The sequence below is a fragment of the Aulonocara sp. 'chitande type north' Nkhata Bay genome, linkage group LG23, assembly GCF_057382095.1.
Source record: "Aulonocara sp. 'chitande type north' Nkhata Bay isolate Kocher_YH1m ecotype deep benthic linkage group LG23, A_spYH_male_GT1.1, whole genome shotgun sequence".
Classification (NCBI taxonomy): domain Eukaryota; kingdom Metazoa; phylum Chordata; class Actinopteri; order Cichliformes; family Cichlidae; genus Aulonocara; species Aulonocara sp. 'chitande type north' Nkhata Bay.
This window is the reverse complement of record NC_141365.1, coordinates 28,726,618-28,747,489: the sequence shown is the minus strand read 5'-3', so window position 1 is coordinate 28,747,489 and position 20,872 is coordinate 28,726,618. Positions and strand designations below refer to the sequence as shown.

General features: G+C 40.2%; 1 protein-coding gene across 2 annotated transcripts in view; it reads right to left on the bottom strand.

The window, feature by feature from the left end:
- Positions 1-2,291: 2,291 nt before the first annotated feature.
- LOC147302030 (activin receptor type-2A) overlaps positions 2,292-20,872 on the bottom strand; it is a 72,205-nt gene continuing 53,624 nt past the window's right edge. Inside the window, exons 5-12 of one of the 2 annotated variants that reach the window (XM_086284770.1) lie at positions 19,900-19,923; positions 11,207-11,350; positions 9,399-9,542; positions 5,228-5,373; positions 5,015-5,129; positions 3,777-3,915; positions 3,552-3,682; positions 2,292-3,193 (exon numbers count right to left, since the gene is read on the bottom strand). In XM_086284770.1, the coding sequence (XP_086140896.1) occupies positions 2,999-3,193; positions 3,552-3,682; positions 3,777-3,915; positions 5,015-5,129; positions 5,228-5,373; positions 9,399-9,542; positions 11,207-11,350; positions 19,900-19,923 (1,038 nt within the window). In that variant the 3' untranslated portion in view covers positions 2,292-2,998. The remainder of the gene's footprint in view (positions 3,194-3,551; positions 3,683-3,776; positions 3,916-5,014; positions 5,130-5,227; positions 5,374-9,398; positions 9,543-11,206; positions 11,351-19,899; positions 19,924-20,872) is intronic. The other variant, XM_086284771.1, reaches the window with a different exon arrangement.

Below are 20,872 nucleotides of genomic sequence, written 5' to 3'. Positions count from 1 at the left end.
TGTATACTTACTGGCTCTTGGTCACCAAAACGTCATAATACAGTGCTGTAAAGAAAGCCTCACTGTCTTGAATGTGAATGGTTTGGATAGAAAGAAGTTTCTTCATGCCCCTCCCCAAGTATTTTCTAACTGCACACAGAGCTTTATTTTAAACTGTGATATGTGAAACCGTCCCAAAGCTTGAGGAGAGACTGCAGGTCTGCCGGCACCAGTGTTCAATATCCCTCAGAGGAAATAAAGACTCAAAAACGTCATTTGTCGCCTTCGCAACAACGACAGATACATCCGTTTTGCCTGACATCTACAAGATTAACTAATATCGACATGTAGAAATGGCACCAGGATGAAAGACAGAAAGGAGAGATCCCCTCGTCTCCACTCATTTAACCATGGTTAGCTGTGTGAGTGTGCCGGTTGGGTCGGCAAGGGTTTCAAACTGTCAAGCTAAGTGGTTTTAGGGGTTTCTAAGAACTTTTACTTTGAAGGGGAACATTATTGGTTTCTAGTACGTCTCAGAGGTTAAATAATGAGTGTTTGCAGATAAGTCGGCGTCTTCTCTGCAAGCTATAGGTAACCAAAGAAATCACAAGGAGGGTTTTGGTTGTCATGGGTTCACCAACTGGTTTCTAGGCCTGTGTTACCAAGGCCCTAGGGAAATAACCCTCAAATTCCAACGGCAGTGGGCCAAGCTTAAGAGAAAGCATCAAAACAAATTAATTAAGTCTAAACTGGAACAGTGCAGAATGAAGGTGGTTAAAACATAGACCAGATTTTTGGTTCTACAGATACATTAGGTCAGGTTGACTGTGTTGGTTGGGCAGGTTGATATTTTTTCCTGTTTTTAGTAATATCTCTCTTCATTTTTGTGGGAATTAATTCAGTGGTCTGCATCCTTGATAATTCAACTTTCCTTTTTTTGTAATGAGATCAGTATGACTAATGAATGCTGTGGGGATCTGGCATTAAATGACTGGTGGAACTTTGTCAGAAAAAGTGGATAGTCCTAATATAATAATATAATATCTCTATCATGTGACGGTTTCTTTCAGAAGATGAGATGAATAAGGATTATTTTGAACTGTGATTCATGCTTGGCTACTTAAAAAGAATGGGGAGCAGATTATGTCCACCTTTTAGTTATCGACCAACCTTACCTGATACAGTTTTCTTCAAACCGACTAAAGACACTGAACTATTACCGCACGGCTAAACCCTAACAAGTGGAGACGAGGCAAGAAAGAGACATAGGAGGCGCAAGATTCGGCGAAAGAGGAGGTACTCCAGTTCGAGACAGATGAGGATGTGAGGGCGTGGTGTTGAGTAGCAAAGATTCCTGAGGTGTATCCAAAGAGAGCAGAAACTCTTAATTAAAAAAAATAAAATAAAATAAAAATAAAAAGATGCGTGCAATCAAATCAAAAGCAAGCTGGCTCAGCTAAATACAGGCACAGTTCCAAAGTAGGGCTGGGTACCTCTGGAAACTGTACTTCAAATTTGATACCTCCTAAAAATAATCATGCCAGGTGACCTCTTGTTTTTTTTGTTTTTGTTTTTTTGTTAATCTGATTTTTCTAAATAGAATCAAACAACACATAATTTATTTCACAATGAATGAACAAGAATATGACCCGAGAGTTTGATATCTCTGATTAAATATCCAAAAAAAGAAAAAAGAAAAGAAAAAAGAAAAAGAGAAGGTATCATTACAGCTGGCACCCAGCGCTAATCCAGAGAGAGATCTCATGACTCCAATTCAAGCTAGTCAGCAATGGGTATTTACTCTCTGCTGACGGCTGACACGGCAAACAAAAAAAAAAAAAGAAGAAGAAAACTTTAAACGACAACTTCATTATCATGGGTGTGGGCAGGGTGTGGGCAGGGTGTGGGTGGTGGTGGTGGTGGTGGTGGTGGTGGGGGGGGTTCATGAGTTTATCCCGCTCTCATGAACATCTGATAGAAGCAAAAAAAAAAACAAAAAACAAAAAACCAACAGGAGAAAGTTGAAGTAGACACTGAGAGAAAGGAAGGGGACGAAGAAGGGAAAAAGTTGTGTTGTTTTTTTTTATGGTTTGTATGGCCGTGTGTGTCTGTGTGTGTCTAGGCTTTGTTGATTGACGAAGGGCCAAAAGGTTGTAAAGGAAGTGCGAGCGATGACCATGACCAGGGAGAGAGGGACTGATTTTTTTTTAAAACTGTCCATCTGAACTGAGGTATACCTGGTTGAAGGAGGTTTATGGTTTTTATCGTCGTAATGCTTGAAAATGGACCCCCCTCCCCATTCCCCCCCCCCCATTTAAAATAAGCTTGATTACCAAGTTGTCTGGGTCCATAATACACTATGTACAGCAGCATTACACTATAAACATTCAGAAGCCGTTGCTTATTGGCAGAACGATAGTCTCCCAAAAAAAAACAAAAGAAAAAGAAAAAAAACACACGAGAAAACAGCAAATGTATCAAGAGCCGGACGCTCGTCTTTTCTTTTTTTTTCTTCTTTTGTTGTTTTTTAACACTAAAATGCACCGAGAGTTTTGTGAAATTTCTCCGAAGAATCTTCTCAGAGCAGAACACGTCGCCCTCCTACATCTGTGTGTGTGTCTGTGTGCGTGCGTGCGTTTGCATGTATATGTGTATATAAAAACAATACATGATCAAAGTGTCCGTAGAGTGTTGTCCCAGCATGTCAGTGCTGTGGCTTGGTAAAACATCCTGAGTGAGTCCGCTCAGGATGGCAGAGAGTTCAACGTTAAAATCCTCAAGCACGCCTATCAAAATGAGGTGGATGTTAACTGATGTGGTGAGGCGGGCGCAAGGGGCGTTTCCTGAATGCGAGCAGCGGCCCGCACTTAAAAGAACAGGAAGGAAAAAAAAAAAATCAAAGGAGAAGAAGAAGAAGAAAACCCCCCCCACAAAGCCAACCAACCAGGGTTGGCCATTTATCCCCTCGTGTTGATCTGTGTTTTCGCTAGAGCTCGTCTGGCGTCGGCTGATTGGCTGATCATAAGCTGGACTCCTTGGGTGGGAGGTCCACGTTTGTCACCATGGTGACAACCGTGACGATCTCCTCGGGGCCGATGACGGGTGCCTGGCGCTGCATCTGTCCGATGCGCTCTTCGACGCAGCCGGCGGACAGGCGTGCCTCGGCCTCGTGGTCCCAGCAGTCCTCGATGGTTTCGCAAAGCATGGCCAGACCCTGTGGAACAAAGTTCAGACGAACGTTATCCAAACAGCACCACGATATCTCAGCTGGTTGTGGTTTCTGGAGTTTGAGCATGGACACACTGGAAGCGCTCTGCAGTGGCACAAAGTGGGCGGGACCTATTTATAAACTTTCAGGCAAGTGACTGAAGAGACTATCCAATGAAAGTTCATAATACTTTGTGTTGTTCTTACTCACTGTCATTTTGTCCTGTGTTATATGTTGTTTGATTATTTCAGGTGTACATCAGCTGTTCTTTTTAAATGTGCTATAGAGGGAACCATTTTAAATCATGCTGCATAAATCAAAGAGCTATGGGACAGTTTCAACAAACACTCCTCTAATTTCTCACCGTGTGTTTCTGCCAGCAGTCTCGCAGGCAGGGCCGCAGTTTCTTATGCACCACCACCTCCTGCATGTCCTCCAGAGATGGGTGCTGACCCACCTCCTCCTCAAAGGGGAGCATGTACTCATCTACTGGTCCTGGAAACATGTGCACGTGTCCAAAGTTAAAATTCGGACAGAATAAAAATAAGACAGTGTGGATAAAACCTGACTGGAGTGCTTGTGGATTTACCGTCGGCAGCGGTGCACCGTGATGCCAGCTCCCACAGGACGAGGCCAAAGGCGTACATATCGATGCGCAAAAATGAATCACGCTGGAAGTTGATTGCGCCCTCCAGGACTTCGGGAGCCATGTAACGTCGTGTTCCCACCTACAGGTTCCAAGCAGGAGTCCAAAGATCAGCACTGAGATAAATAGCTACATGACCACCAATTAAAGCAGACCCAGCAAAAACACTGCCAAATAAATGTGTTTTCACTGCTTTACTGTGATTGTCCAACTTTCAAAAATTGAAAACCTCATCATTCAAATGAATCCCTCCAGGGCTGCTTCAAAAATTTCTGGCCTATGCTGCCACCCAAAGGAGTCTACAACTACTGTCTCAAAGCACGAATAATAAGTTTCTCTCTAAAATGGATGTTGGTGATTACAGCGAAATGAACAAATAGCTTAAAAAAAAAGAGAAAAAGATCAGGCCTCAGGTCTAAATACTCAGTTTCAGTTTTCCGTTATTTTTGTCCCCCCCCCCCCATTTTCCCCTTAAGACAGGGTCCAGTATGAGATAAAGAAGGGTTATTTTGAACTATAAATCACGCTAAGCTAAGATAAACTACTGACTATTGCAGTTTCAGGAGGAATTGAAGTTGTACTGAATTGAAAATTCTAGAACATAATTTAACATCAACGAAAAGACGTAATTATACATTAACAGGAAGATTCTGGAAAGTCACTGACTATTAATAGAAAGCTTCTAAAATATATTGGAAAGATTATAGAATTTCACTGTACATTAACAAAGAGAATTTCATTGTACACAAAGGGAAATATTTTAGAATTTAACTGCATTGATGGAAATGTTCTAGAATGTCACTGTACACTGACGGAAAGAATCTGACTGTACTTTGATGGGAGGATCTAAAATGTCATACATTAATGGACGTATGTCCTTTTACAATAAGGGAAAGATTCTAGACTGTAATTATTGATACTGTATAGATGATTTTTTTGTGTTATTCAACTTGTCATTTAAGATTGTTGTGCTGTGCAGTGCAAAACATTTGGAAGACTAAAATATTATAATAATGATAAACCAAATTTTCAGACAACATAAACTGACATTGGTTGCTTAACATCATTGCACAAATAAGCTGGAAACAGATGTAACTGGGTACTGCCTGTAAACATGCCTTCAAACACAGTGAAATGGTGGATGAGAGACAACTATATGAAGTTTTAAGTGTGAGCTATACCTGTCCGTGTGTGTCTCCTGCTGATTTTCCTGCCTCAAACTTCAGAGCGAGGCCAAAGTCAGCTATGCAGGCTGTCAGGTTATTCTTCAACAACACATTCTTACTTTTAATGTCCCTGAAAGAACGCACGACACAGGAAATATCCCTTTAGCCCAGTCAAACTAATACAGGAGTCTTGATAATCCACAGATGTTTATGTTTATGGCAGTGTACCTGTGAGCGATGGAGGGCTTGTGCCCGTCCTTGTGTCCTGGGATATCTTCGTGGAGGTAGGCGAGACCGCGGGCTGCTGACTGAGCGATGTGGCAGAGCTCGTTCCAGGACACCACGTTGGCCTTCAGGTAGTCTGTCAATGAGCCCTAGTGAATGAGACAGACAGAGAAGATGGGTGTCAGCGGGAAGAAAAAACAGAAACACTAACTTTACATTCAAAAATGGGCATGTAGGAAAAGGGGCCCCAAAACGTGCCCTTTGCCTGTCGCCCAGTCCACACTGCACGTGTCCCTAATTTCTGTTGTTGTTGATAAGCTGTACCTGTCCAGACCCCATGAATCCAGGCCTGGCTGCCAGACGTCCCCGTTTCTGTTCTAGCTTAATGCCAGTTTCAGGTGAGGTTATCCAGTGCCAAATATTCTGTTTCAATGGAGTTTCTCAAAGCAAGACCCCTCCCCTGAGATGACCCTACCAGGAGTTACTTGGCATCTTCAAGTCTGAGGCAAAACTCCCCTTTGGGTTGGGGGAGAGACGGTGCTCCAAGAGAGCGAATGCACAAGATCTTATTCACGTGTGATGGAAGGGCCGGAGGACGATGGAGGACAAAGCAGATCACTAACTTGTGTTTAACTGTTACAGAAGTTTTAATGTTTATCAGCTGAAATCTAGAAATGTGTGATGTTATAAATATATTCAAGAGTCAGAGTGATGGAATGAAAAGATTAATTAATAGTACATTAAAAGCTGAGCTGCATCAGAGCATGCAGTATTCTCAGTGTGGTAATGGAAATATCTCTAATGGATGGAAATTCACCAAAGCTTTTCTATTTTTTTTAGTTTGCAGCTGACTCCACAAGATAAAACAATTATACTGGATGTAGAAGTTTCAATATTGACATTTTTTAGATGATTATCGAAGAAGAAAGAACTTCTGGAGCTCAATAAATCCCCTAGAGTGCAATAAATGACATTTACGACCTACAAGGCGTCCTCTTAAAACCACAGCGGATGCTTATTGTCCTCTCTGAATAACGGAGCTCTGATAACGCTGATTCAATGACCTCCTCCGTGTGATCACTTATCCTTTGTCTACTCATGAAGAGCAGCATGTGCCTTACTCTTAAGTATTAGAGCGAAAAAGTAGAAATGCTACTGTAGATCTGGAGATTTGAGCATTACAAGGGAAAATTCATGCTTACATCTAATTTACTAATTTGTCTTCTGTCCTGTTAATGCTCATATTTTATATTTACTCATATTTCTGTGCTGCTGCTGTTTCCCTCACACCTTTATTGACCATTTTTTATCATAATGAGAGTTAATAATGTAGAATAAAAAGTATAAAATATATTTGTTAATCTGTACTCCTGTTAGTGTTTTTCTTTAAATGTCATCTACAATGCACAATGACAATAAAGGTCTTGAATTTTGAATGTCAACACAACACAAGGTCACCAGTGGAGGCCAAAGGCAAATGTAGTTGTGTTGAGTGACCACTAGAGGGCATGCAACTCCAACACATCATCAGCTGAGCTTCAGATGAAAGCTTTCCACAGTGTGTGTGTGTGTGTGTGTGTGTGTGTGTGTGCATATTCTGCGTGACAGCTTTTAATATCCTTGCAGTGGAAATATATGAAAAGATATAAATTACAGGGTTTTTTTTTTCTTCGGCAAGCTGCTGCATGTGCACGGCTCCACACCATAAAGCTGCTCAGATGCATCAAACATAAATCAGCTGCGACAGACGCCAACACTTCGACACCTGCTCTTTTTAGGTCAAAGCTTAAAGACTTATGCTTGCAGAATAATTACAGTTTCCTCCTTTAAAGCTCCAGTGTTATTCCCTCTAGGAGAGCTTCACTCCACTCCAGAGCTGAGTGCCTTTCCAAGAGTTGTATTGTGAGTGTTAAAGCCTCACCGCCACACCCACAAGCTTTTAATTTTTCAACCTTTATTCACGCGATGAAGGCTCCTTAGGAACGCTGATTCAAATCCTCGGTCTGGCTGGGAAATTTCGGGCAAGCCAAGCGTACAAGAATCACTCTCCACTAGGTTGGTAATGACTCTCAAAACACAGAGGCACTTAGAGCCCCGAATGCTACAAAGGCTGCAGCATGGAGGGTGAGTGGAGTACAAAAAGGGGGCTAACACAGCTCAAACCCACTTTCTAGGCACAAAAAAAAAAAAGAAAGGCAACATGAGGCGTATTGTAACTATAGATTAGATCTTAAGGCACCAAACAGAATCAATAAAATGTGAAGGTTTCATGCATGTTTCCCCTCTTTACCAGTGTTTACAACTTTGTTAGATGGTCGCCCTGGAGCTTTTTAGATCTGTGTGCAACTGCCCCCCCCACAAAAACCCCCCAGCAAACAACTCAATAACATACACTAAGCTCAGCAATATGCTGAGCTTACATGGACACAAACAACCCAGTTAGTGGGAGAAATCAGGCGGGAAATCAGAGAATTGTTTTACATGTACACTGTGACTGGAAAACAGATCTGAAGCGCTCCAGTTGGATGTGTTTTAAACAACACTTGCAACGGTTTCTAACCTTTTCTTCAGCTGTGGAAACTTGAGCCCAAGTTTACTGAGTTTTAACTCTTTTACTGAGATGTATACCGGCTTTGATCTCTTGATCTTACAGCTATCTTTTTAAAGGTTTGAGTGGCTGTGCCAGGTTTAAATGCAGGTGTATATCATAAATTTGATATGGATACATATGGATAAATGCTCAGTAAACATGGACTCTTATCAGGACTTGTTGACACAGTTCAAAATGGAACTAAAATAAGGTCGTATAGACATCCAGACCATCAGCTCAACATGTTGCTTGGGTAGCAACAAGAAAAAAGTAGGGATCATACCACAGACTGTGTATAAAGGATGGAGACGGCCACAATGACATCAGTAACGAACACTAGTGTTTTAAACCTCTGTGTTTGTTTTTTTAAGACAGAAGTAACTATACTTTATGGAAGCGCATTTCTGCCACTGAAGAAAATTTATTTGGCAACACGTCAAAATTTATAGTTACATAAAAAAAATAAAATTGTAACTCAAAAATTTGGGTTAGCATCTCAAAAGTTGAACTATATATTTGGGTTATTTATCTCAGAATTACAACTTGACAACTCAAGATTGTGGGTTAGCACATTGAAATTCAACGCAGTAACTAAAAAACTGATCAAAGTTTAGATGCAACTCCAATTTTGAATATCTCAAAAGTTCAACTTAACTCAAAATAAAGGTTCAAAAAATCTTGAAATTATGATTTAACTCAAAAATGTGGGTTCGTTTGCTCCACAAAGCAAAAGCAAAACAATAAAATGTGATAAGAATTTTAACAGTTAAACTAAGATAGAGCCAAAAACAGCACAGAGGGATCAAGAAGCTCTGTAAATAAAATAATTACGACTGACTAATGCAAACTTAAAAAGACTTTTTAAAATATAAATAGATGACTTATAAAAACAGTCACCCTGTTTTTTAATTTAGGACAACTGGCTATAGAGACAAAAACTGCTTTGTGGTCGCCAACGTGCTTATATCAGCTATAAATTTTGACATTTTAACATGGCGATCTATGGGTACTGACTCACTTATGTAGTCACCCTCTACTGGCCACTAGAGAAACTGCAGTCTTTAAACCCAAAGGCTGCCCCCGTGAGCACGCCTGCTACTTAACATAAGCAACAGCCTGTTTATTTTAATGAACTAAAGCAGTGATTGCACTTAAGATACCCCAGAAAAAGCAAAATTAAACACGTTTTTGTTTTTCTTTTGTTTGTCTTATTCGCTCCTCTTTATCTGATGGTCTTAAATCAAGCTGAACTCATAAAGCAATTTTTAGACCTAAATGACGTATCGATGTAAAAACATCCTGAAACTGGTTTGAAATAGATCCACAGTGTAGTAGACAAAAGCCTGGCATACAAAGCAGACTGAAGGTTCAGCATGAAGCTCAGGTCATCGAGCCTGGAGGTCTGAGACGTCCCCAAAGTGCGAGAGGTTTGATGAAGCAATGAGAAAATATACAACATATAGAGGAATGAATGCATTAGAAATACAGTCCGGTCTCCTATAGTGTACTCTGCTTTAGTGCACTCAGATTGAAAATGACTCAGTAAAGAAAAGAATATGCATCTCTGCAGCCCTCTCGGCGTACCTTGTCGTGGTAGGCGGTGATGAGCCACAGCTCCAGGTCCAGGTTGTTGTTCCTCTTCTCCGCACCGATAAAGTGGAGGATGTTTTCGTGCTTCATGCCGCTCACGCTGTAGATCTCGTACTCGTTCTGCCAAGACAGCTTGTCCTAGACACGAGCACAGAGGGAGAGATGCAGATGTTATTCATGCCGCCGTGCCACCCAATCGACAAAAACACGTACAAGCCAGGTCACGACTAGTGTTAGAAAGTTTGGGAGATGCAGATTGATTTTAGTCTATTCTTTGTTTTACATGCTGCTTTATTATTACTCATTATTAAAACAGCCGAGAAGCTCTAATTCATCTCCTAACAGAGACACTCGGCACCCAAATAATTCCAATAATATTACTCAAATATAAAACACATTTTTGCTTATCAAAAGGTCAGAAATAACAAAAAAGGGGATGAGTTATAAAGTTTCCACTAGAAAAGCTGTCAGACTTGTTGGCTACAAGTTTAATTAGCTGTTTTTCATTTATTCCCCGCTTCCAGCATGAAAATAATGGATACACTAGCCCAATTTAAAAAAAAAAAAAAAAAAAAAAAGCTTATCAGAAGAATTTTCCTGTAACCAAACTAGATTTTACCCAGAAAATTAAACACATACAGCCAGAGTTGGTACAGTTTCTATTCCTTTCTATTTCCTTTTGATTTCATTTTAGTTTCAGTTACTTCCCAGAGTGGATTTGCTTGTTTTAGTTTAGTTTTTATTAGTTAAAGTTCCTCTAACAGCCACTAGAGGCTGGATCTAAAAGATTTCCAGAATTGTTAAAAAAAACGAACAAAAATGGTTTTAGCTGCTTTGGTTAGTTTAGTCCATCAGAAAAACTAGGTGAGGTGACTATTTTAATCACGCACTTTGTTTAAATGACATGAAAAGACATGTCCATAAGTGTCAAATATAAGTCCAGAATCACTCCGGTAAAGAGTAGAATTGGACAGTATTGGAAAACGTGAAAGTGTAATTTCTGGGCTTAAACATACATTCAAAAATTAAATGGATCCTGTTCCTGTTTTGTCGACTATCTACAACAGAAATGTCTTTTCTTTTAAACGGGTGCAAATGACACAATTTATTTCTTACAATTTAAGAGATGTGCTGAAATATTTATTTCATTAACTACAGCAGTATGTCTTTGATGTTCAAAATGTTGGGCACACCTGTTTTAAGACCTTAAATTACTATAAATCCCTTTCTACAGTATTTATTTCACTTCAATCGTATGTATTTATTTCTATTCTGAAAAAAGGTGGCTGCCCCTCCCTCTGGCTCTGTCTATGACTCCTTCCTGTTAAAAAGGAGTTTTTCTTTCCCACTATCGCCAAGTGCTTCATCACAGCGGGTTCGTCTGATTGTTGGTGTTTCATCTCTGTTATTGTAGGTTTTTTACCTTACAATATGAAGGGCCTTATTTTTTTTGACTGTTGTTGTGATTTGGTGCTATATGAATAAAACTGAATTGAATAAACTGTCATATATCAAACATGATAACTTTTTGACATATGAAGGCAGCGGTGACAGGCTACAGTCATTAGTGAAGATATGTGGACAGGCATTTGATAAATGATTAATACTCACAATGTGTGTGTTTTTGAATCACCTCCTTTACTTCTTATAGTTGTTGCTTTTTTTTATTTAGTTTTGCCTTTATTTGATAAGACAGTGAACGTTTTTCCTTTAGTACTTTACTTTGTGGGGGTGTAAGAGTTGTCAGGCTAATGTAACAGTTGTAGTAAAAAAACAAAAAGAAGAACCATCAGCACGTGTACCTGGATGGGAAAGATCTTAACAGCCATGTATTCGTTCAGCAGTTGTGCCTTCCACACACAGCCGAAGCGCCCCCTGGCTTTCACCTCGATCAGCTGCAGAGGTTTGTGTCCCAGAATTGGGGACGGGGGTGAGGGTCCGGGATCCTGCAGAGAGATAGAGACGCAGGTGTTATTCTTTTTATTTATTTATTTATTTCTTGTCCAGAGCATTAAAATAGCACCGGGCTTACATTGAAGGTGACCGGGCTGTTTGGCTCACAGTGACAGCGTGCCTGAGGAGCTAAGGCCAGCAGAATTGCCAACGTCTCCACATCTTAAATCTTACAACTTACATTTATAGACTTCTTCCACAAAGTGGTGCCTCGGTGCTTTATCTACTTTTAAATTTCTGTTGTTTCTAATGAGGGAAAGTCCGCTTCAGGAGAGCTGCACATTTAAGTTTAGCCTCCATATGACCGTGTGGACACGGCATACCGAGCAGGGTTCGGATACATTCATTTTAAATTCAATTAACCCCCCCGAGGAGTTGCATTTGCTCAAGTTTACAGAAGCAGGTTTGTAACTGGAGGGTTGCCAGTTTAAATCCGAGAAACAGCAGATGAAATGTGTGCGCTGGCGGTGGTTGGAAAAAACAAAACAAAACCTGGAAGATTAACCGCTGAGCAAGGCACACAAAGAAATTGGGCAAGGGTTTAATTATGGATTTAATAAAAACATTTAAGATCCAAAGGCGGCGGGTCAGACCGCATGCGTGTGCTGTGCGTTCATGCTAATCCCACACAAACAAAAGTGAAAGAGAGTAAAGCCAAGTGTTCCAAATCTAAAGTAGGTTAAACACAGCTGGTGATCGGGATTAAGCTGATCACTTTCACATGTGACTTCACAGAGGAGGACAGAGGGCGAGCAAGGATAGCGAGACCTGGAGAGAGAGAAAGCACGCGAGAGACGGAGGTGGAGGAGGACGAGGGTGGGGAAGAAGGTTAAAAAGAAGCATGCAGTGCAGGAGTCACATTTCCAAAGGATAAAAGGTAGAGGAGAAAGAGTAGCACATGACTGATGGCGTTTGATGAAACCAGATACGCTGCTGTAAAACCTCGACTTTAGCTGCATGCCTCTGCTGTCAGTAAGAAAAGAAGAAGAAGAAAAAAGAAGAAGAAGGAGCTTTTTTTCCCTTCGCGATGTTCATGTTTTCACTTGAACTGAAGGCTTACAAGGTGCCTGATGAGCTGCAGCAAGTTTCAAGACCCCGAGGCCTGCAGGATCCACTCAGACGCGACGATAATATATCAGGAGTGCACTCGTGTTACTCCGAGTGTTTCGCTAAGCTCACGTAAAAGAAAGAAAGGGTTTCTCTTTTGAGTTTCTGCTGGATTTAACAGATTTAAGAGCGCTGCTCTAACCCACGAGGTTACAGAAGGAAAAGAAAAACGTGCATTTCAGGGCACAAATATTACCTCATTTCTGGATTTACCATCCAGGGTTTTTGGCATACGACCTTTCTTAAAGCCAGATCCAAGCCGCACACCAACTGTTAAAAATGAGCCCATGCCAAGGAGCGTTTAACAGCAGGAGCCGTTAAAAAAAAAAAAAAAAGCGCAGAGGAAGCGGCTACGGCAAGATTACTGCTGTTACAGGAGCAAACTGTGTATCCTCTAGTAACATTTATGAATTAGATTTTTATCAAGATGAAATTTAACTCTGGCCTTTAGTGCACACAAAACAAAGCGCTACTGTGTGGCTGAAGAAGCCTTAATGTGCATTTCACTAAATCTCATCATTTTATTACGTTTTGGCAAACACAAGACACTGTTTGAGAGGGTGGGGGTAAATCAACAAAGTTTTTAGAAACACAGCAAAATAACCTCAGCTGCCTCTTTTTCTTGGAGAAGTTGACTTTAAAGCAAACAAAAAGTGGCAGATTGTCTGGTCGGCTCAGAAATATTTTGCATACATCAAACTATTTTTTTTAACTACATATAATTAAATCTATGGATGCAGATAAAGAAAGGCTACAAACAAATTAAATTCAATTAAGTTTTGTTCCTTCTGCAGTGCAAGAGGACTTTTATCTAGTGAACACACGCCTACAACGCATCCTTCGTCAGGTCCATACTGAGCTAATCTTGTTTAATTTTGCCTCTGTACACCACCACAGTGGGTTTTAAATCAAACAATCAAGATATGATTCAAGTGCACAGTTCTGGTTTTGATTCATTGCATTTACCTGTTCAGTAAGTACAGCCATTTTTACACACAATTGTATGTGTCTGAAATTATGTTCCGAGCACCTTTATGAAACAAATAAGGTGCTGTCCAGGTTTTCCATCAGGCACATCTATTGCCAGGGACATCGGTTGGCTTTAAACCACATGGCTGTAGGCTAAATCCATTATAGATTTGGCCCAACTTTATGGCTTCCATAGGAATTAAGAGGGGGAGCAGCAGCCAAGCGCTGCTAATCAAATGCACTTCATTAACTGTTTATCAGCAAGTGTGAGCATCTCTATTAAAGCTCAAGTTTTGGTAGATTGCTGGAAGTTACAACAAGTTAACTCCAAGGTGAGACCATGCAATGTTCAGGTAACCATAACCCCCCCCCCACGATCTGCATCTCAGACTCTACAGGCATCAGTTAGCATGTTAAATATTAATTCATGACAGTACAATTGGAAAAAGACTGAATGAGTGTGGGTTGCTTGGAAGGGTTACAAGAGAAAGCCTATTCTCTCTAAAAGATCACGGCAGCAGGTTTCTAAACCCCCCATCTGAAAAATCACAAGAGTTCTGGAACGATGTCCTTTGGACAGACAAGACCAAAGTGGAGATGTTTGGTCATGATGCACAGCTCCACATCAACACAAATACCTCATACCAGCTGTTAGTACGGTGGTAGAGGTGATTTGGATTTGTTTTGCAGTGAATGAGTCGACCATGAACTCCTCTGTATACCAAAGTATCCTAGAGTCAAATGCGAGGCCGTCTATCTGACAGGGTCATGTAACAGGACAATGATCCCAAGCAAAGCAGCAAATCTACAACAGAATGGCTGAAAAGGAAAAGAATCAAGGTCCTGCAGTGGTCCAGTCTAAGTCCAGACCGCAACATGATTGAAATGCTGTGGTGGGACCTGAAGAGAGCTGTGCATAAGCAAACCTCCACAAACCTCAATTAACTGAAGCAATGCTGTAAAGAAGAGCGGGCTGGAATTCCTCCACAGTGATGTGAGAGGCTGATAAAGTTACACAGAAAATCATTACTTCAAGTTATTTTTGCTAAACGTGGCTCTACTGAATTCAAGACTCTTTATTTTCAATTATGCAAGCAAAATGAAATCATGGGGTGTACTGCATTTATTACAAGAGTGCAGAGTCTGGTGAAACCTTTCACATGACTGTATATGACTGCTGTGTTATTAGCACCTAACAAGAGCTATTATAGTTTATTTCATTCTAATTAATGCTTTTAAATTTAACGTTTGACTTTTCTTTTAATTTAATTTAGTTTCAGGTAGTTTTCAGAGCGGATCTTCTTTAGTTTTTGTTGCTTGAAATTTTTAGTTTTTTACTGTTTCAGTGTTAGTTTCAGACTTTTGTGATTTTAATTTCCCAAGCTCACAAAATTGTTTCAAGTTTTGTTCCCTAAAGGTCTAATTTTATTTTTATTTTAGTTAACTTTAGCATTGCATTCACACCTAGTTTTAGTTTACTATAATAACGTTGCACCTCAAACCAAAAATTCCACAGAAACCTCTTAATATCCATCAAACGGATTAAAGTCGAGGTCTGAAAACAGACATTTATGATGGAGACGTGTTGCAGTCATGAGGTCTGTCTCGAGAAGGTGCACGTCAAACGGCCTTTTCTCTAGGACCAAGCTGCTCCCCAGGGATCGTGTTTTCAATTTGCAACATCTAAAAGCGTGTAAGAAAAAAAATAAATGAAATAATTGCTGCTGCTGCTTTTGGTAGATATATAGAGCAGGCTGCCCATTTCTTCTAGGCAGTGCGAGGGGAATGGAGGATTGGAATGGGAACTGGTGTGTTTACTTAAAGCCTTTTCCCTCTAACAGAGAGCTGTGAGGCAGACCTGCTGTCTGCACACTGCTTTCACACCAAATGCCAGCCAAATGACGAGGAAAATTACCCACCACGGTGCAGAGGTTGGATTTCAGAGCGGCCCAAACGCTCTCTAGATGGCAGCTTGAAAACATTTTTAAGAACACATTGTACTGACCAAAATAATCAAAGTATAGTTTCACACAAATGTTTCTATGCATCTGTTTTTGATACTGTTTTTAAATATAGGCATGAACTTTCAATGAGGATCAGATGAACTCAAAACTTCTTTTTTTTTTTTTAAACAAATCATTTACTTGCCTGGTCCATGACTGGGGAGCACGTACTGTACTCACAGAAAGCTAGCTTCCAGTTTGGCGGCTGAGCCTTACTGATATTATTAACTAAAGTCGAAGGATTTGGCAGGCTGTTATTTCAGACCTTTGTGCATCAATGAACTTGACAACCTCCTGTCCTTTGGCAGGTGGGATAGGTTAAAGAATAACTGGACAGAAATCTGATTTCTCCCAGTCTGGACTTTTAGATCAACCTGCAGCAGCAGCAGGCAGGATAGGTGATTGAAAGTGTGGTGTGATGTGCTTCTATAGCATCACATAAGAACCTTTAATTATATGAGTGAAATAATAGAAAATAAGCAGTGTTTTTCTTTTCGTGTACAACAGAAATTGATGGGGACAACTTGTTGTATATAAATGTTTCTGTTCACTTTCTTTGTAAGTTGGACTGTGTATAATCAGACACAGATTCATTACCAACTGTGACGACCTTACTCACAATTATGTACTCTATTCTATGGTTAACTGAACGTCTTTATGTATCTGACGCCTCGGTAACGGGAATTTGTTTATATATGAAACCATTCAATTATTGTTGTTAACTGAATTTAACTGAATTTAATGTCTTTCCGCATCTGTTTGTGTTGCTTCCCTCTTAGTCAGGTTTCCTTCTTTAACAACTTAACTGCGCTAATGCGTTGACACCGTGCAGCCCCACGCACGGCGCCATCCACGTTAACTCGCTAACAGATATTTGCCGCATTAATGCGGTTATGCTGTTAACGTCATTTTGACAAGATTAACGTTGACGGCACTAATAAAAAATATAAAATAAAAAAGACAAGGTGAATTAGTCTATCTTGTTTTGGAAGCATCTGCTGGATGTTTTAATGTATACGCAAGTAAACGTTTCTGTTTAACAGCATCCTCCTTTCTCTAGTGTGTTTTATTAATCTCTGACTCTCTTCCACAGCAGGTCTTTTATCCTGTCTTCCTTCTTTCACCCCAACCGACTGCAGCAGATGGCCGCCCCTCCCTGAGCCTGATTCTGCTGGAGGTTTCTTCCTGTTAAAAGGGAGTTTTTCCTTCCCACTGTCGCCAAAGCACTTGCTCATAGGGGGTCATATGATTGTTGGGTTTTTCTTTGTATGTATTATTGTAGGGTCTACCTTACAATATAAAGTGTCTGTTACTGTGATTTGGCCCTGTATAAATAAAACTGAATTAAATTATATCTGATTTATGATCCTAACCTATTTAAAGGCTCCTTGAAGGTCATGCCTCAACGTTGACTTTGCAAGTGTATGCAAAGCCCGTGTAAAAAAATCTCACTATTAAGAGTAAACATTCCCATTCAAGTACATAATCCTAGCTAGAGTGGCTGCTGTAGGCCTGGCCTATTCTGGCTGTCGTTCATCTGTAGTGGCTGTAGGCTGTCAGTCTGCTGTTTACCTCAGCTGTCAATGTGTATTCATATCTATTTACTCTTTAAGAGGCTGTAAAACTTTGTATGTTGTATGTATAAAACTTTATACTTTTAATGGTTATGAGAATGCATCAGAAAAATGACTGACTATATATTTAAACTGAGCATTTTTGCCATCTTGGTGTTTTAAAACATTGTGAGACCACTGAGGGGTGAGCCTGACTCAAGAATACCTTGCTTTCATCATCCTTTTTGACTCTAATGGGGACCATAACTTAGAAAATGAGCATTACAAGACTTTAAAGTTTTGATTTTTACCATGACCTAAACAACAAAGAGAAATGGTTCAGCCTTCTTTCTCTTCGTGGTAACTGGTTAATTCCCTTTCTGGTTCAAACCTCCATTCCAACCAATGCCAAGCCATCAGATGTTTGTTGAGTAACTGCATGTATGAAACCACAGCCTCAACACTGGTTTCGCTCTGTGTACAGAGATACCAATGTAAGACTCTGAATCTGCCTTACGACAACCCAACATCTGATGAGGTCCAGAGAAGGTGGGGTGAAGATTATCATTTCTTTCCAGAATCAGGAAAGTAGAACGGGGGCGAAAAAAAGAATAAACAGAATAGCTTAGCAGTAAATATGAGTGGGGACACTTTTCAGTGAAAATAGGTCAACAAACACTTGCTATTGAAGGACTCTTTATGCCAGAAAAGAGGATGAAAGCAGTTTCTAGTACATCCATTAAAAAGGAGTTATTATGCTTATTTTCTTGTTAAATATATCTCGTTCCAGAAGTGGATGCTCATAATAAACATGAAAAGCAAAGTTAAAAATGATGAGGTCAGAGTAAATACAAGTAAGAGTTTGTAATACTCTTTGCTTTATATGATGTCAGGAGGGCACAAAAGCCTGACCTACCTGCTGTTCAAACCTTGTGTTTATATGGAACAGCCAATCAGATGAAAGTTTCTGAAAATGTCTCGTTTCAGAAAGAAGATGAATTGAGGGGCTGAATTAAGGGTTACTTTCAACTTGGAATCACACAAAGCTACTCTATTTGAGTCCGAAAATATAAATGAGGAGCTGTAAACGAGAAAAACATGTCCACTTTAAGCTCACTTTCTGATATGATTGTTATTCTGATCATGGTTTCGTTAACAAAATCAGGCTATAATACAAGGACACGAGCTCTGTTCACTGTTACAAAACAGTTCTCTAATTTGTCTCAAGTCAAATTCCTGTGTCTTTCCTGGGCTTTGTAGTCCAACATTTTAAATTCCGATTCCAATTTGACAATAAAAGTATAATTAGAGGAGTTGTTGTGTTACATAAGCTTGCAAAAAGGCAATCAAGAAGAATTCCAGTGCATCTATCGCTCTTGGCAGTATAACTGATTATGATTCTGTTCAGTATTTAAATCAGCTCAGGACCATTTTACCGTGCATAGTAATTTGTCAGAACAATAAGCTCTGGTACATTTTGTTCTGACTGAAAATTAAAACTGATTTGGTGTTGATGTGATCAATAAATCGTCAGTAAACACATGCATGGTATTAACTTTTCCTCAGCCTCGCCTGTGTTGGGTTACAGTGAAACTGAAAAGTATTTGATGCTCACTCTGATCACAGAAGGATGTGGCCATGCTCAAAACCCCAATGTTGGCAAAAAAACAAAAACGTATGAGAACGTCATCTTAAAACCCTAAAGATATAAGCCACTATGGATTTGCCTGATAAGCATCAGACACAATCCTGAAGACGACCTGTCATTGCAGGACGCTCTTCTTTTCTCCATCGCTTCTGAAAACTCGTCTTTCTTCTGGGTTTCAGCCTGACGAGGGGGCCCAGCCCGCCAGGCGTCCTGTGGGAGTCACCGGATCCCTTGTCCGATCGCAGGGCGCTGTGGCCTCAAATGGGGGCGCATTACACTTAGTCAGCAGACCACAGGAAACAGGAAAACAGAATCTGCTGCTTCACGCCGTTCCTCCCAACCCTCAACCATCTCCTATGGCCTAATCAAGTTACACCTTCATCTATTACATCAAAACAGGTCTTTCAGTCTGGTTTGGGTGTCCTGGGTTTAGGTGCAGATAAGTAGATCTAACAAAACCAAAATGCCAAGCTTGGTTTTAGGACAATGAGTAGGTATTCTGGCTAAAACTCCATTATTGTAAGGTCATTTCCTGTTGTTGATATGGCCGTAAAGCTTGAGACCATGTCAACAACAAAAAGTTGTTGACATGACCTTAAAGGAGCAAGGCCAGGGACTAAAATCCCCGAGTTATTTAGTGAGTTACTTTTTTCCCCCAGAAAGGTCTGGCGCCATACTTCGACTCCAATTTGTTAAATTTTGAGCCAAGGTACATTTGCAAGAGGCTTATGCTTCCCTTGTACTTAAGCAATTTACACTCTCTCACTTGAAAAATGTTCCAGATAAGTGGCAAAGCTCCTACTTATGTAAAAACGTATCTGTACTCCTCCTCAGTCTGCAAATGAGATGGAAAAGCAAGCCGCAGTTTCAGTTTCAAACACCTCTGCCATCTCTGCATGGAAAAATGGTGAGCCATAGGTCTGAGCAGATACCATTCTGGAAACTGGGTCACATCACACACAATGTGTTACATAAACATCACAGGTGGAGATTCATACAAAGAAAAATATAAAAGGAGGGCTGCATTCAGAGCCGCGTTGGCCATTTTCCGCCATGCACAATGCATCTTCAGCAAGAAACAATTTAAAAAAAAATAAAATACACAACCATCCACCCATGCAAACAATCCAGGCACAAAAAAGAAAAGTCAACTAAAGAAGACACAAAATGGTGGTCTGGGATTGAGGTGGAGAATTCATACCAAGCTCTGAACCCAAAAAGGAGGGGAAAACTAACAGTGTTTTCATTTAAACTGTTCTTACCTCCACCATAATGTGAAAGGCGTGCTTGTTGAAAAGGAACATAAGAAGCAAACAGAGAAATTATTGCTATCTTCTTTCAGTTAGTGGATGAAATAGAGGCAGATAAAAAAGCAGGACATGATAAGTCAGCCCTGAATAACCTTTTGTTCCCCTCTTGCGCTCCAGAGCAGGGCTTCTAGTTTCTTATCCCACATGGATCATGAAGAGGTTAATAAGCATGGTTCCAAAGGCAAGATGGTACATTTTAGGAACTTAAAATGATGCTGAAAATAGAGACTGAATGATGTGTGAAAAGAACAGAAGATCACAGTGAAGCCGAACAAACACAAGTTAACAGCAACAGCACGCTGATGTCAGACACACAAAACTTTCCCGACAGAAGTCATGTAAGAGGCAGAAAGGTTGAGCTCAGAGAGTCAGACCTTCAGCTGAGGACACCAACATGGAGCTACAGAGAAATCAGACATGAAAAATATGCCACTCTCAACTAACGGCTGCTTTTATCTTGAAATAGATGCTTATAGAAGTGGAACTAGGGCTGGGAGATTGGATCAATATATCCAACAAGGTCTAAGTTAAGTTTGGAAGCGTAAAGCTAGTCGGTTAGTTTTAGGCGCTAAAATTAGGCGGTAAAATTTCAGTGATAAATATTACTTACAAAGTGTGATCAAGTTTTTCTAAGCACTGGACTATGAGAACTGGTAAATCTGCTTAGTTAACATAAGGTTCCCTTTTTGTAACTTTACTTCTCTTGTCTTTCCCCCTACTTTCCAACTGGTTGCTAATACAGCCAATCCCTCAAGTCTATTATTAAATTTTTGCGCGGGCTTTTGGTGTTATGCTAATTTAGTGCTCTGCCTCCTGACAATGAACTTAGTAAATCAATGTGGTGAACAAGCCTTCTTCTTTTAACTTAGCTGAGGGTAAGTTGATAGTTTAACACAGTGACTGATGGACAGTCCCATTAGTAATA